This window comes from Glycine max, chromosome 2 (genome assembly GCF_000004515.6).
Source record: "Glycine max cultivar Williams 82 chromosome 2, Glycine_max_v4.0, whole genome shotgun sequence".
Lineage (NCBI taxonomy): Eukaryota > Viridiplantae > Streptophyta > Magnoliopsida > Fabales > Fabaceae > Glycine > Glycine max.
Window position 1 is genome coordinate 45320201 of NC_016089.4, and position 12928 is coordinate 45333128.

The 12928-nt window shown below is 31.7% G+C and overlaps 1 protein-coding gene across 1 annotated transcript; it reads right to left on the bottom strand.

Moving 5' to 3' along the window:
- Positions 1-2163: 2163 nt before the first annotated feature.
- On the bottom strand, positions 2164-3838 carry LOC100306391 (uncharacterized). The gene is made up of 3 exons (NM_001251187.2): positions 3589-3838; positions 2975-3104; positions 2164-2639 (listed from the first exon to the last, which is right to left on the bottom strand). The coding sequence occupies exons 1-3, from the start codon at positions 3716-3718 to the stop codon at positions 2237-2239; spliced, it is 663 nt and encodes a 220-aa protein (NP_001238116.1). The 5' UTR covers positions 3719-3838; the 3' UTR covers positions 2164-2236.
- Between the last annotated feature and the right edge of the window lie 9090 nt (positions 3839-12928).

Here is a 12928-nt window from a genome sequence, read left to right on the forward strand (position 1 = left end):
TATGAAAGATATTTGTACTACCAAATTGTTAGATATATCAATTTGACACCTTAAAATTAATTTGTAACAAACAATTAGTAGTGGTTGTTGAAAATTATTTCTACCAAATTGTTAGATATATCAATTTGACACCTTAAAATTGCTAATTCATTTTAAAGTGATGATTTCATTGTGTGATGACGCTAAGAAAAGCTCGCTCAATCTGCATTCCAAATTTTACAAACCTATAGACACTTGAAGTTTGATTCATCATGATCACCTAGAGGTTTTGTGTAATTTTACTTCTGATTAAGGCTATTATATATTTTTTCAATAATAATTTATTTTGTGTTGAAATTTTATTAATATTTTTCTTCAAATAAATATTAAATAAGTCTCGTTTATTTTTTAATAGAAAATAAATAAACATAAAATTTAAATATGATCATATTAATTGTCAAAATTAATTTTGGCAAAAGATAATTCATTTCCATCGACTAGCTAGTAGTATGTAGCGGCACTTGTTTTATAATTTTTTTTCTTTTTTTTTCATATGAACAAAAATAAATGAATAGATTATGGGTAAACAAGTATGATTCACAAAACTTCAAGCAAGATTTACTAGCTGTACGTACGTCAGGATGATATATCTGAAGGGTCTTAAAGATTGTATGGTATCATAAGGGTGCTGATTGTTGCTCTCTCAGTATAAATCTATAGATTAGTTAAATTTAATTTCTACTTAATTATTTTAATATTGACATTATATGTATGCAAGAACTAGTTTTAGAAACGTTAATAAAGGTCTTGCCCCATCAAGAGAAGATGTCCAAGCGAAGTCAGTTGGCATGTATGATTATGCGTTGTGCTTGAAGTCTTGTGCTTTGAACTTCTGCATAATGGATAAGAAACCAAAAAAAGGTACGTACACAAACTAAAACTTTAAGCATAATAAATTACTTTAAGAAGTTTTGGATGCTCATCCCTATGGTGGTTGTTTGGTCTACTTAGTGCATAAAAATGGAATTGTGTCTTTACGGGGAAAAAAAAAACAAGTAGATTAAGCAAAAGTTGTGGATTACATAAAGGTTGATCTTAGTTGACTTCACAATTGGAGAGTTCTCTTTTTGTTTGTTATATTATTCCCTTACAATTCACGAGTTTTTTTCTTTTGGTGGGCGTTATAATTCATGAGGTCCTGGCAACATCTTTTGAACAAATCTGGTTGTAATGCGGGCTGAAATATCTCTCGTATTTTTCATAAATATTTTTTAATAATTTATTAAATTAATACTACTTAACTTTGAATTTTTTTTATATAGTTAAGATTGGGAATAGGAGGCATCTTCAAAATGCATATGCTCTTTACAAATTAAATCTAATATATTTTAAAAAAAAATCATTAATTTTATCATAGAAGTGTGAAAATGTGGAAAAGCGCATATATAAAACTATATAGATTACTTGTACCTCTTTTGATTAAAAGAGAGAAGTCCAATATGTATACTTTTTCTATGCCATGAGATGATCACATCAAAATAACTTTAGAGTTCGTTACTTTTCTTTTTTTCAAATGTTATTCTAAAAATAATCATACCTAGAAACTTGGTCAATTTTGTAGAATATCTAGCTAGTACTACTGTCAGACAGGTTTTGCATGGGTCTTCTGGTAGCTATAACCACCACTCTCAAAATAAGATTCATCATCACTTGGAAACTGAATGGAAATTGCACCCACTACTCAACTCCGAACTTAATGGAAATCTTGCATTCATTGATTTGATTCTTTACTTTAATGCTTTTCTCTCTATATATGAATACGTGTCCGAAAATTCCAAATCAACAATAAAACTCAATAACGACTTTTGCATCACTTTTCGCCGCATTAGCACTACATATACTTATAAGTAATAATCAAGGTCTAGCTTGCAGGAACATGCACATGAACCGAATTTAGGTCATCATAATATGTATATACAAAGGACACTTGCCATTACATGAAAATAACTCATGTTAAATCCTTCATTCATCCCTCAGCTTTCGTTGTCATGTATCTCTCATCAAGATCTAGCAGGAAAATTCTAGTACATTTTGTGTACTTAATTAATTCAACTTATTTTAAAGAGATAATCAAATTTTTTTAATGTTTTTTTGTTTGAATTGCTTTTGAAAAACTGATTATTTCTCCAAAATTAATTTGTAACAAACATGAAGTACTACTGCTGGTAATTAATACTCTTGCCAACAACTAAAAGTACTAACAGTTGAGATCTATATCCACGTCACATGTCTTGGCGGACTCATGATCAGAATTTTTGTTTTCTTCCACAGGCGAAGGTAAAGAAATTGTAAGATCAAGATTCAAAGGGGGTGATGAAATAATTGATGTTTCTTCTTTAGTGAACGAAATCTTATGATGATCAGTGGCAGCTGAACCACGGGAATTGAAGAAAGGGACTTTGTTGTTGTTGATGGACTCAGATGTTGATGCACCCTGATGATCAGCAGAAGAAACATGAGGACGAGGAAAGCTTTGGTGTGGCTTATGGCTATTTGGATCAATTCCCATCTTTATTAGTTTTCTTCGGATGTGAGAATTCCAATAGTTCTTCACCTCATTGTCTGTCCTCCCAGGCAACCTTCCAGCAATGAGTGACCACCTATGATTACATACATACATATATATAAGCATCCAATTAACTGAAGATGCTCTAATAATATGGTATATGTATATAAAATACCTTTTGTTAATAATATAGTAGTAGTTCAAAAATTTGATGAATGAAATTATTTTTTATTAGAAATCACGATAAGAAGGAATTTATAAAACTCAATATTGTGTTTTACAATAAAACTATTTTACTTCCAATTCTCTATTCATTTCTCTTAGGTAGTTAATGGTTAACAAAAACGGTAATAGTGTCTTTTAATGTCAAACGAGGGATTTAAAATTTTCTATTTCAATTTTCATAAATGTGATGTCGATATTTGGTACCTGTTACCAAGGAGGGCATGGAGTTTGATGATGAGGTCTTCCTCATCTTCAGCAAAGATTCCACGTTTGATGCCTGGTCGTAAGTAGTTTAACCATCTCATCCTACAGCTTTTGCCACAACGATGCAGCCCTATATATATGTTGAATGACATATGGTTATAAATGGTACTCAAAACGATATAACAAGAAATTAATTTAAGGTTTTGGTATTATTATTTTTTTAACTAATAATAGTTGAATGAATTTCTATTCAATGAAACTCTTTCTTCTTTAGTATGTCTAAATTCATTTAACTATTGAGTATTGACAGCAAAAAAATTGTATATCAAAACCCTCTTTGGATACTATAACAGCTCTCTATTTAATATGATACACCCTCATGAGTTAAGTTATAAGTTTTTGCTACCTAGTTAATTGATTGGGTGTACCTAGTGTAATCTTCTAAGAGAGAACTGTATGAAGAATGAATATAATTAACTCATGGTGGTTGAATAGAGAAAGAAAGAGGAAAAAGTCGTGGTAAATTTGAATGTTTCTCGTTAAAAAAAAAAAAAAAAAAAACTAACAAATTAAGACTAATGTTTGTTAATAAAAAATAAAAATAAAAAACTAACCAGCAGCTTTAGGAATGGAACGCCAACAGCCTTCACCATGGACTTGGATGTAGTCAATGAGCTTTTGGTCTTCTTGCTTGGACCAAGCACCTTTATTGATGTTTTCCTTGTCACAACAAGGTTTTCTCATTGTTTTCTTTTTGTTGTGAACTCCCCCTTTTGTACCTGCAGGGGTGTGCCCGTGTGGGTGTTTGGGGCTAACAAAAGGCTAAAAAATGTATATGGAAAGAGAGAAAGAGAGTGGAAGCCCAGACAAATAGCAGAAGAAAGGTTAGATATATATTTGTAAAGGAGTGAGGATGAAGGGTGTGGGATATGGATATTTTGACTTGGACTGGTGGTTTTGCCGTATTGTATTTTTTGATTTATTTTTGGTGATAGGATAATATTAAGGGTATGCATTTGCCCTTAGGTGTTCTTAGCATTCCATTGCTTACCGTTAAGTAAATGTCATTATCAGGTGTCATACATTTGTTGCACACTATTGAGATGGTCTTTATTGGGTCGAATTCACAAATTTTCGTACTGATAAGAAAAACATGGTGTCAAGAGTCAATAATGATGGCTTTTATTCGGAGAAACTAACGCATGATACTCCAAATTTTAGATGAAAATGGATGCAGGCCAAGACCAGCGTCTGCATGTACTAGGGATGGCAAATTGGCAGTTGTATCCCTGGATAACCGCAAAAATATATGTAAATAAGTCGAAAAATATTCACTCCTTTGGGGATGAGTTTGGGATATATATATATAAAAGGAATCAAATTATATCCATATAATTTTAATAGTTATATAATTTTTATAATTTGTATTAATTCAATCATTTAATTATATCAATTATTATTTGTATCAAATTTTATTAAAATCAAATAATAACAAAAAATAATCAAATAATTTATTATTTATTATATTTTGAAATGTTTATGTTATGTTAATATTAATTTATATGAAAAAGGTAACAAATAATTTTATATTAATATAAAATTTTAAATATGTAATTTATGTAAAAAAAATTTAACCCAACAATGAATTTAAAAAAATATTTTCCACTAGAAAGTTATAAAATGATTGTAATATATATTTTATTAATTATTAAATTTAATTACTAAAACATAGTACTTTATCATTGTTAATTTTATGCAATCAAACAAATATGATTCAATTTGTAGGGCATGTTGATCTTGTAGCCTTATAGGAGAATACCTGGTTTGATTCCAAAAAAAAAAAAAAATCATGAGAAGGAATCATTAACTTTTAAGTATAATTAAATCTTAAATTAATAATTAGTCTCATCATTAACTAAAAAATTAAAACATATAAAAATACATCAAAATTTTATCAGTGAGTTAAAAGACCTAATTTCAGTGTAAAAAACATTATCTTATTGTATTTTCTTTCTTTCTTTCTTAATTTCTTCTTATTTGTCTCTTTATATATATAGTGGTAAAAAAATTATAAATCTAATTTCTTTTAAAATAAAAATGACTCTAAAAAAGTTCCCCCTCTCCACCGACTCTAAACAACACCAAATCTATGTTAGCCACATAATAGCCGAGAAAATAAGTGGTGAAGATCTTGATGTCCCCCACAGAAATGACAACATGAAATTCACCGTGACTCATATCAGCACCTTAGTAGGCACGAAAACAAAGTTGTTTATTAATTCTGACCTCCGTCCTCACGTATACATAGTAACCAAAATATAAGACCAATTATATTACAGCAATCATCTATGTCAATTATACTACAATCATCGACCTATACCTAACTCGATAAAGATACCAGTCTCAACTACGAGTCCCATCTGCACTTCGTTTTTATACATCTCATTACACAGATGACGAGAAATATCTCTAAGGGTGTGTTTGGAATTTATCGGAAATAAATAGGATAAATAAAAATAAAAAAGAGATATAAAAAAATAAAATGATATGTTGTGTGGTTTAATTTAACAGAAATAAGTAAGAAAGAATAGTTTTTGTGTCAAAGAAAATTGATTTTTTTCCCAAAAAATTAAGATAGATTGTGATCCATATATATAATAATATAATCACATAGATACATATATTTAACTCGATATATCATAAATTAAATAGAAAATAATTAAAGACTAAAATTGTCTATTCAGTAGTCACGAGACAGGATCCATCTTTGTTGGACTTTTCTTAGGACAAAGGGCAACCACCAATAATTTAAGAATAATTACATTATGATTGATATTGCTAGGGTTTATGCATATTTAATAAAAACATTTGAAACGGAAACAATTTCTACAGTCACATTAGAAGTAGCTAGAGATTTCTCAAGGAGCATTATAAGTGGCTTCCTAACCCATCACGGTATTCTAAATAAATTAAAAATACTTACTTACAATTTCATTAACTAATCAAGTGTTATAATCAAGTTAATAGTCTCCATAATTAATTGATGTATTATATTAAATAATTCAAAGAATTCATTCTAAATATATGAATCTTATATCTCCACAATTAATCATCATCTTTTCTCATCTCATCAATATATCCACAAGTATGAAAACGCAATATTATATATATTCAAAATATCAACATATAAGGATGTTGCATCTAGCAACCCACTTGCGTACGTATAAGGTGGCCTATCACATCGATCGACATACAATATAAACATAATATTAGGTATGGCCAAAATATTTAACAATTAGATTCACCGGTTAATGATTCCGGAAGCGACATAATATCATTGCTGGAATGAAGCATTCAAGAAAGGCAATAAGTACTATGTTCATGCCATCATATATATAAACATTGATATCTACCAAGAAGGTGCCTCTACAAAAAAAAAAAAAAAAAAAAAATACATGACAGGGGAAGGGAAAAGTGTCAGGTGAGATATATGCAGCCGTACAATGATATATACATCAAAAGACTCCAAGTCCTTCTCAGGTGAAATCAGTCACTACCCATCACCTATGGCTAACCTCTTGAGTAATGTAAGCATAGTGTCCCCTGCCATTCATAGATAGAACTTCTAATTAGTTCACTGGCATATTCTTTTGTCTTGTCAATAGCTCCCCTTCATATATAGGATTTAATCGCATATAACATACCAGACAAAATAGATAAAGCAAACGGAGAGGGATAAGAATCTAATATGAATAAATAGTCCAAGTTATATATATATATATATATATATATATATATATATATATATATATATATATATATATATATATTCTATATGTTAGTTAGGACCATGAAACTAAACTTTCTAAGAATTCCTCGTTTTAAAGAAATGATTTAGTTCCATGTCAACTAAATATATGGTTTAAATAAAGTTTATAAATTTGAACAGTTCTCATTTTATAAATTAATTTTGTAGGATTTTGAACTCAAATTCCATGAATTAGGATTTACTTCTCTTCTTAAACCAATGTTCTTGGTCCGTTGACCAAAAACAAAAAACATTCCACAATTTTCATCAACATTGGTTTTACTCTCCTCCTCTTCCCCACTCATGGCAACAAAAGATTGATGGTCTTGGGTCCTAGATAGAGCTCTGGTACGGTACCATGTAACAGAAACAAAAATCTTTTTATATAATATATATATATAATACAAATACTAATACAGATCTAATAATATTCAAGAGTTCAACATAATCAACTCTTTATTTTTATGCTAACTTACAATTAATTGATATTGATAGTTGATTCCTAAAGATAAGAATCATAATCTCCCAGGTGTTAAGGATATCATGCTAACACGTTTTTTTTTTTTTTTAATAAATCACTCGATGTGAAAGGATATGACAAACAACAGCGCGACATAATATCACTTTAATTTATATACATGTGCTCTTCTCCTGGCTGATCTTTGTGTACTCTTCTATATATGTGGGTGCCTTATCAATCTTACACTCTTACAGCATTACTCTGTATTTTTTAACTCAAAATAAAGAAAAAACATAAAAAAAAACAATTGAATTTTATTATTATTTTTTCTCCAATCAGACCTGGACAGGAGGGTATTATTATGAGCTGGTGAACAACATTTATTTGGACGGGTAGGTTGGACGCAATATAACATCCAACGGTCTTGCTTTACTCTGTTTGAAGTACATTCAGATTAGATATCAAAAATTCAAAATCACTTTTCTGGTTTGCGCTGAAGAATTATGCGCATGCACATCCAATGTTGATTGTTGAGAGAATCACACGAATCACATATATCATAGGTCAGCTTTGGGGATTAAACATTCAGTCATTCAATATTTGTGTTCCAACATCCAGTGCAAACCATGTGCATTCCATTTAACATTAAACACGGGAAAATTATGTCAACCATGTTTTTGAAAATTTGTCTTTACATTTACTAGTGGTTGAAAATTAAAATATAGTTGTATGATTTTTAGTCTCTTCTTAATAGCTAATTTTACTAATTATTAAATAAAAGAGTATTTTCATTTTTTTTATGTTTTGAAGATGTTTTAGGCTAATTCCAAAACCTTGGTCCAAATTAAAGTATAAAAACAAGTCTAAATCTCCATAGTAAGCCAAATTAGCCCAATCCAAACCTATCTGGCTGGGATATCACTTAACCTGACAAAACAGAACGATGGCACCCTAAATGTCACTTTAACAAAGTGTATTACACAATCAAGTAAGAACTCTCTTTCAAGATCCAATAGTAATATTTAATTATCTATCTATATACATTCACTAAAACACAATAAAAAAATAAATAAAAAGTCAGACAGGTAAAGACCCAGAAATCTATTATAAAGGGGGGCAAAATTTTTTTTTTCTTCCTTTATAAAATTGTTTAACTTTTCAAATAAATAATAATTTTTAAAAAATGTTTACTATTTTTACACATAAAATTGAAACTAAATTTTATTTTAAATGATAATAACCTTAACTGTTACACATAATTAATTTTATATAATTTTACACCAGCTAGAGCCTTAATCATTGTATTGCACACCTGTTTTTACACAATTTTACACTATCTAATTAACCTTAACTATTATTATTATTATTATAATAACATAAACAATTAATTTTACACAATTTTATACTAACTAATATAAAAATATACATGAAAAATTCTAAAGGAGGGACTGTCCCCCTAGGTCCGTCCCTGAGAGGTCAGATGATATTGGTTCATAAAAAATTATCCCAAAATTAAAGGAAATGAAGAATCTGATTAATAAGTGAGTTTGTTCCATAGTAGTTAATAGCAGATCACGGAAGGAGTGGGATGACCACTGTTTTGATCCCTAAAAACACCTAGAATTAAACACATTTAGAATTAATATTCATAGCAGTTTCCCAAAACAACAAAAGTTGCATAACAACATATCACATGTCCAATATAGAAAAAGTCATTGTTTGCATATCCAAGACACCAAACAATTAAGGAAATCGAATAAAAAAAAGTTTAGGCCTCTAAGCCTAGGCTAGAGGCAATTTGCAAAAAACATTAAAAGGATTGAGAGGATGACTAAACAGGTTCAATGAGTGAGCCATAACTGTTGTTGCTTTCAACAACAGTAGGGCCGCCAAGTCATATTTTTTTTGGACCCCTCTCTGTGAAAGGCTTTTTGTGAAAGGCATCACTTATAGTTTAAAACAAAACTACCCTAGGTTGCGAATAAGTCATCCAGCCAGCCAGCCGCTCCACTACACAAATCCGTGAAAGCACCACTATTGACTACTCTAGTTTGTTCTGCTAGAAAGGGTTGTGAAACAATTCTAAATTACCATCTCCCTACCGCCCAAGTTACAAACACAAATTAATAAATAGTATTTAAGTCACTAAATAAATTCTAAAATGAAAATGCTCTCAGCAACACCATGTCATATTTCCTTTAGCCAATTCCTTGTTTCCTGTTATTGTCATAAACCTTTTACCCATGTGGTTCATGGCCAAACACTTGCAAATACTATTATACTTTCAGCTACACTTAAGAAAAAAACAGGAAAATCAAACCACCAACCCAACAGTTATAGAAGCTAAAATCAAGGTTCAAATGTTTAGGGAGTAAAAACAGGAAGACAGATCAAAAGAACAAGACAAACAGAGAAATCAAACCACTGACCCAACAGTTATAGAAGCTAAAATCAAAATTCAAGACAAACACCCTAAATCCAAGACCGATGAATACAGCACATGTTTGGAAGCAAAAAAACTTTTATCAACAAAATATCTAAGAAATGATCATTTTGATATTTAGAAAAAACGTTTCAAAATTTATAATGAATTAATGATAAAGTATTACAATCCAGCACAAACAAGTTAAACTCTATTTGTAACGCAACAATTTAATATTAGTCAATATAAGAAATAATTTTAAAATCATTAAGCATCAAAGTAAATCTCGCAATAGTTTTGGGCAAAGAAATACCAGTTTACTTATATCATAGCATCTTAGTAATATCAACAACAAACTTCTAGGAAAAGAATCATAGACACATCAATAACAAGTAACATGAAAGAAACTGATGAAATATATGCTTGAAAGCAAAAAACATCATCAGCGATACCTAAGAAATGATTATTTTGATATCTTAGAATTTCAAAATTTATAATGGTAAAGTATTACAGCAGCACAAACAAGCAAGTTAAATTCCATTCCTAACAGACTCAACAATTTAATATTTGCCATAGAACCTATAAGTTGTAGCCACTTTTTATGAAAGAAAGGATCAAACCTATCCTGCATATGCTAATATTCTCACAAAACTTAAAATTATGAATACAAATACAAATATTGAACCAATTGAAGTGTGTATTGTGCTATTGTCAAACAACAGCTATTGAAGAAGAAGAAAAGAATAAATTTTCTACAATGTCTGGAGTTTGAATAGATTTAATGGCATTAGAGACCCCGACACGCATCCACCCAAAAAATAAACAGACTGTCAATAGTAGCATTCTAGTGAAATTCAGAAAGACATATATTTATACTTCTGCACTCACATCTATTATTACTCACCGGATTTTGAATTACTTGCTTGGGCTTTTCTATTTTGGTCAATATCCTCATTATTTTATTCCTTTCTAACATATCCTTCAACACAAAGTCTACATACCCCTAATAATCACCGAGAATAAAAGGATAACATAAATCCACCTAGACAATAACCAACACCTTCGGCTGCTGAAATAGCTAAATAAATCTTTGAAATTTTAAAACAACTACTTATCTTTTCAAATTACAAGTACTAAGAGATTACTATTTACATCTCTGAAAGCAAAATATCCAATCCAACAGTATTCTTAAATCTTAGAAACACGTCAAACAAGCATGCTCAACTGTTTCCCCTTCTTTCCCTCCCCAAAGTTTCGCATTCCCTTCAAGATAATATGATACAATTGCAAAGGACAGGTAATTGCACATTCCATGTTTTCAATTATCATCTGTTGAGAAGATCACCTGAACTATATAAATTCGGAAGGCGAATTGGCATCTGGTTTTACATTACCCAATCCACCTCCATGATGCAAAACCTGAGGAGGCAATGCCCCCAAACCATTACTCAATCCATCAGTTCCGGACCCGAAGAACTGGCAAAGGAGTCTAGCCATGATCCCTAGAACCTGCATTTGATTCTGGCACGCCTCTACGTGCATCTGCATCATCTGCTTCTCGTGCTCGACCTGCATTGCCACCATCCTCTGCCTCCACTCCATCTCCTCCTCCTCCATCTTCTCCTCCACGCGCTTCCGCCACCGCCGCTCCGCGTCAAGCTCCCTCTCCAACCTAAGCCTCTTCTCCAGCCCCCTCCGGGCCCACCTCAACTGCCGCTCCTCCAGCTCCATCTCCCGATCTTCCAGCAACTCCCTTCGCCTCTCCCGCCGAAACTCCGACTCCCTCCGCTTCCTCTCCCGCTCCGCCTCCACCTTCTCCCGCCGAAACTCCCTCTCCCGCCGCCTCTCCTCGCGCTTCACCACCGCCTCCCTCAGCTCCACCACCGAACCCAACCTCCTCACCTTCAACACATCCTCCTCTTCATCACAATCCTCCTCATCATCATCTTCTTCTTCTTCCTCCTCATTCTCATCATCATCAGAATCAACATCAAACCCTAATTTGGCGGTGGTGATAGGTTTGGGGGATTCCAACAATTGCACATCGCCGAAGACTTCTTTGTATTTAAGAAAATTCTCCCAATGATTGTTACCGTCCTTCCAATTGAAGTGGTGAGGGGAGAGGCGGATCTTCTGCTTGACGCCGAGGTACTGGTGGCGCATGTTCTGCACCTTGATCGAGACGTCGCGCCACGACCACTTGAAGGGGAAGGAGGCTGGGTTGCGGAGGTGGTGCACCGCATTCACGTGCTCCGCCACAGGCTTGAACTTCTTCTCGCGGGTTTTGAGCTTGGCGAGGGTTCCTGAACGGAGGAGCTCGGAGTATTTGGAGAGTAGGGTTTGCTCTTCCAGCTCCGACCACTTCTTCCGCTTCATTGGCGCTGGATGTGAGATTGATTGGTGGGTGGCGTTGAAATCAAACGGGGAGCGACCTTGGTTGGACACTATTTTCCTATTCAGAAACAATCATATTCGACCCTCCCTTCACTTCTAGAACTAGAATAACTCTTCTATTTGAATTTCAAGGATTTAGTCAATAAGACTCAACTCTCTCTCCTTCTCATATTTAGTAGGACTAGATTGTGAATTCAAGTTTTTTTTTTGTTTAAGTTGAATTAATGTAAGTTTTCATAAGTATTTTTAACTATTTTTCTTACTTTAAACTAAGACTAAATCTCTTTATCTTAATATCTTGTAATTAAAAAAAACTTAGCAATATGAAGTAATTTTCTATAAATATTATTAGAAGAAAAGCTTTTTAACTAAATATGAAGAGTCATTTTGTTCAAAATAGTGTATGTTAAAGTCACTTTTATTTTTTTATTATTTAGAAATAAGCTCTTAAAGAAGTAACTTATTGACTACCAATTTGTATGTTATTGTAAATCTTAATACTTATTCTTTATTTTTTTTAAATAATTATTGTTTTATTGGATTGAATCCTTATTGTCCCGCATTAGGATTAGTTATGTAGATCTTGGTTTAACTGGTCTACTTTCGATCCATAAAAAATGACACGACAGGTTAAGTCATTCTCAACCTGTCAACTCCTATTGGTTTATCTCTCCTGATGTGTGAATTCAGTGTCATTGATATTTTTTGTTTCAAACAAAAAATCTTTATAACATTTTTAATTTTTTAAAATTTAAATAAAGCCTTCAATTGTTTTTCTTTTGTAAAATGCATTCAATTATTTTTCTTTCGCGTGGCTTTCTTCCATAATCCCTATTGGACAATGTTTAATTTTTTTGATGGATCAATATT

What these genes read in the sequence shown, in the direction of transcription:
- LOC100306391 (NM_001251187.2), bottom strand. Translation starts at nt 3,718, where the DNA reads ATGAGAAAACCTTGTTGTGACAAGGAAAACATCAATAAAGGTGCTTGG. An exon ending in TTCCATTCCTAAAGCTGCTG is followed by an intron (nt 3,105 to 3,588) that starts GTTAGTTTTTTA and finishes ACATATATATAG; the next exon opens with GGCTGCATCGTTGTGGCAAA. An exon ending in CATGCCCTCCTTGGTAACAG is followed by an intron (nt 2,640 to 2,974) that starts GTACCAAATATC and finishes ATGTAATCATAG; the next exon opens with GTGGTCACTCATTGCTGGAA.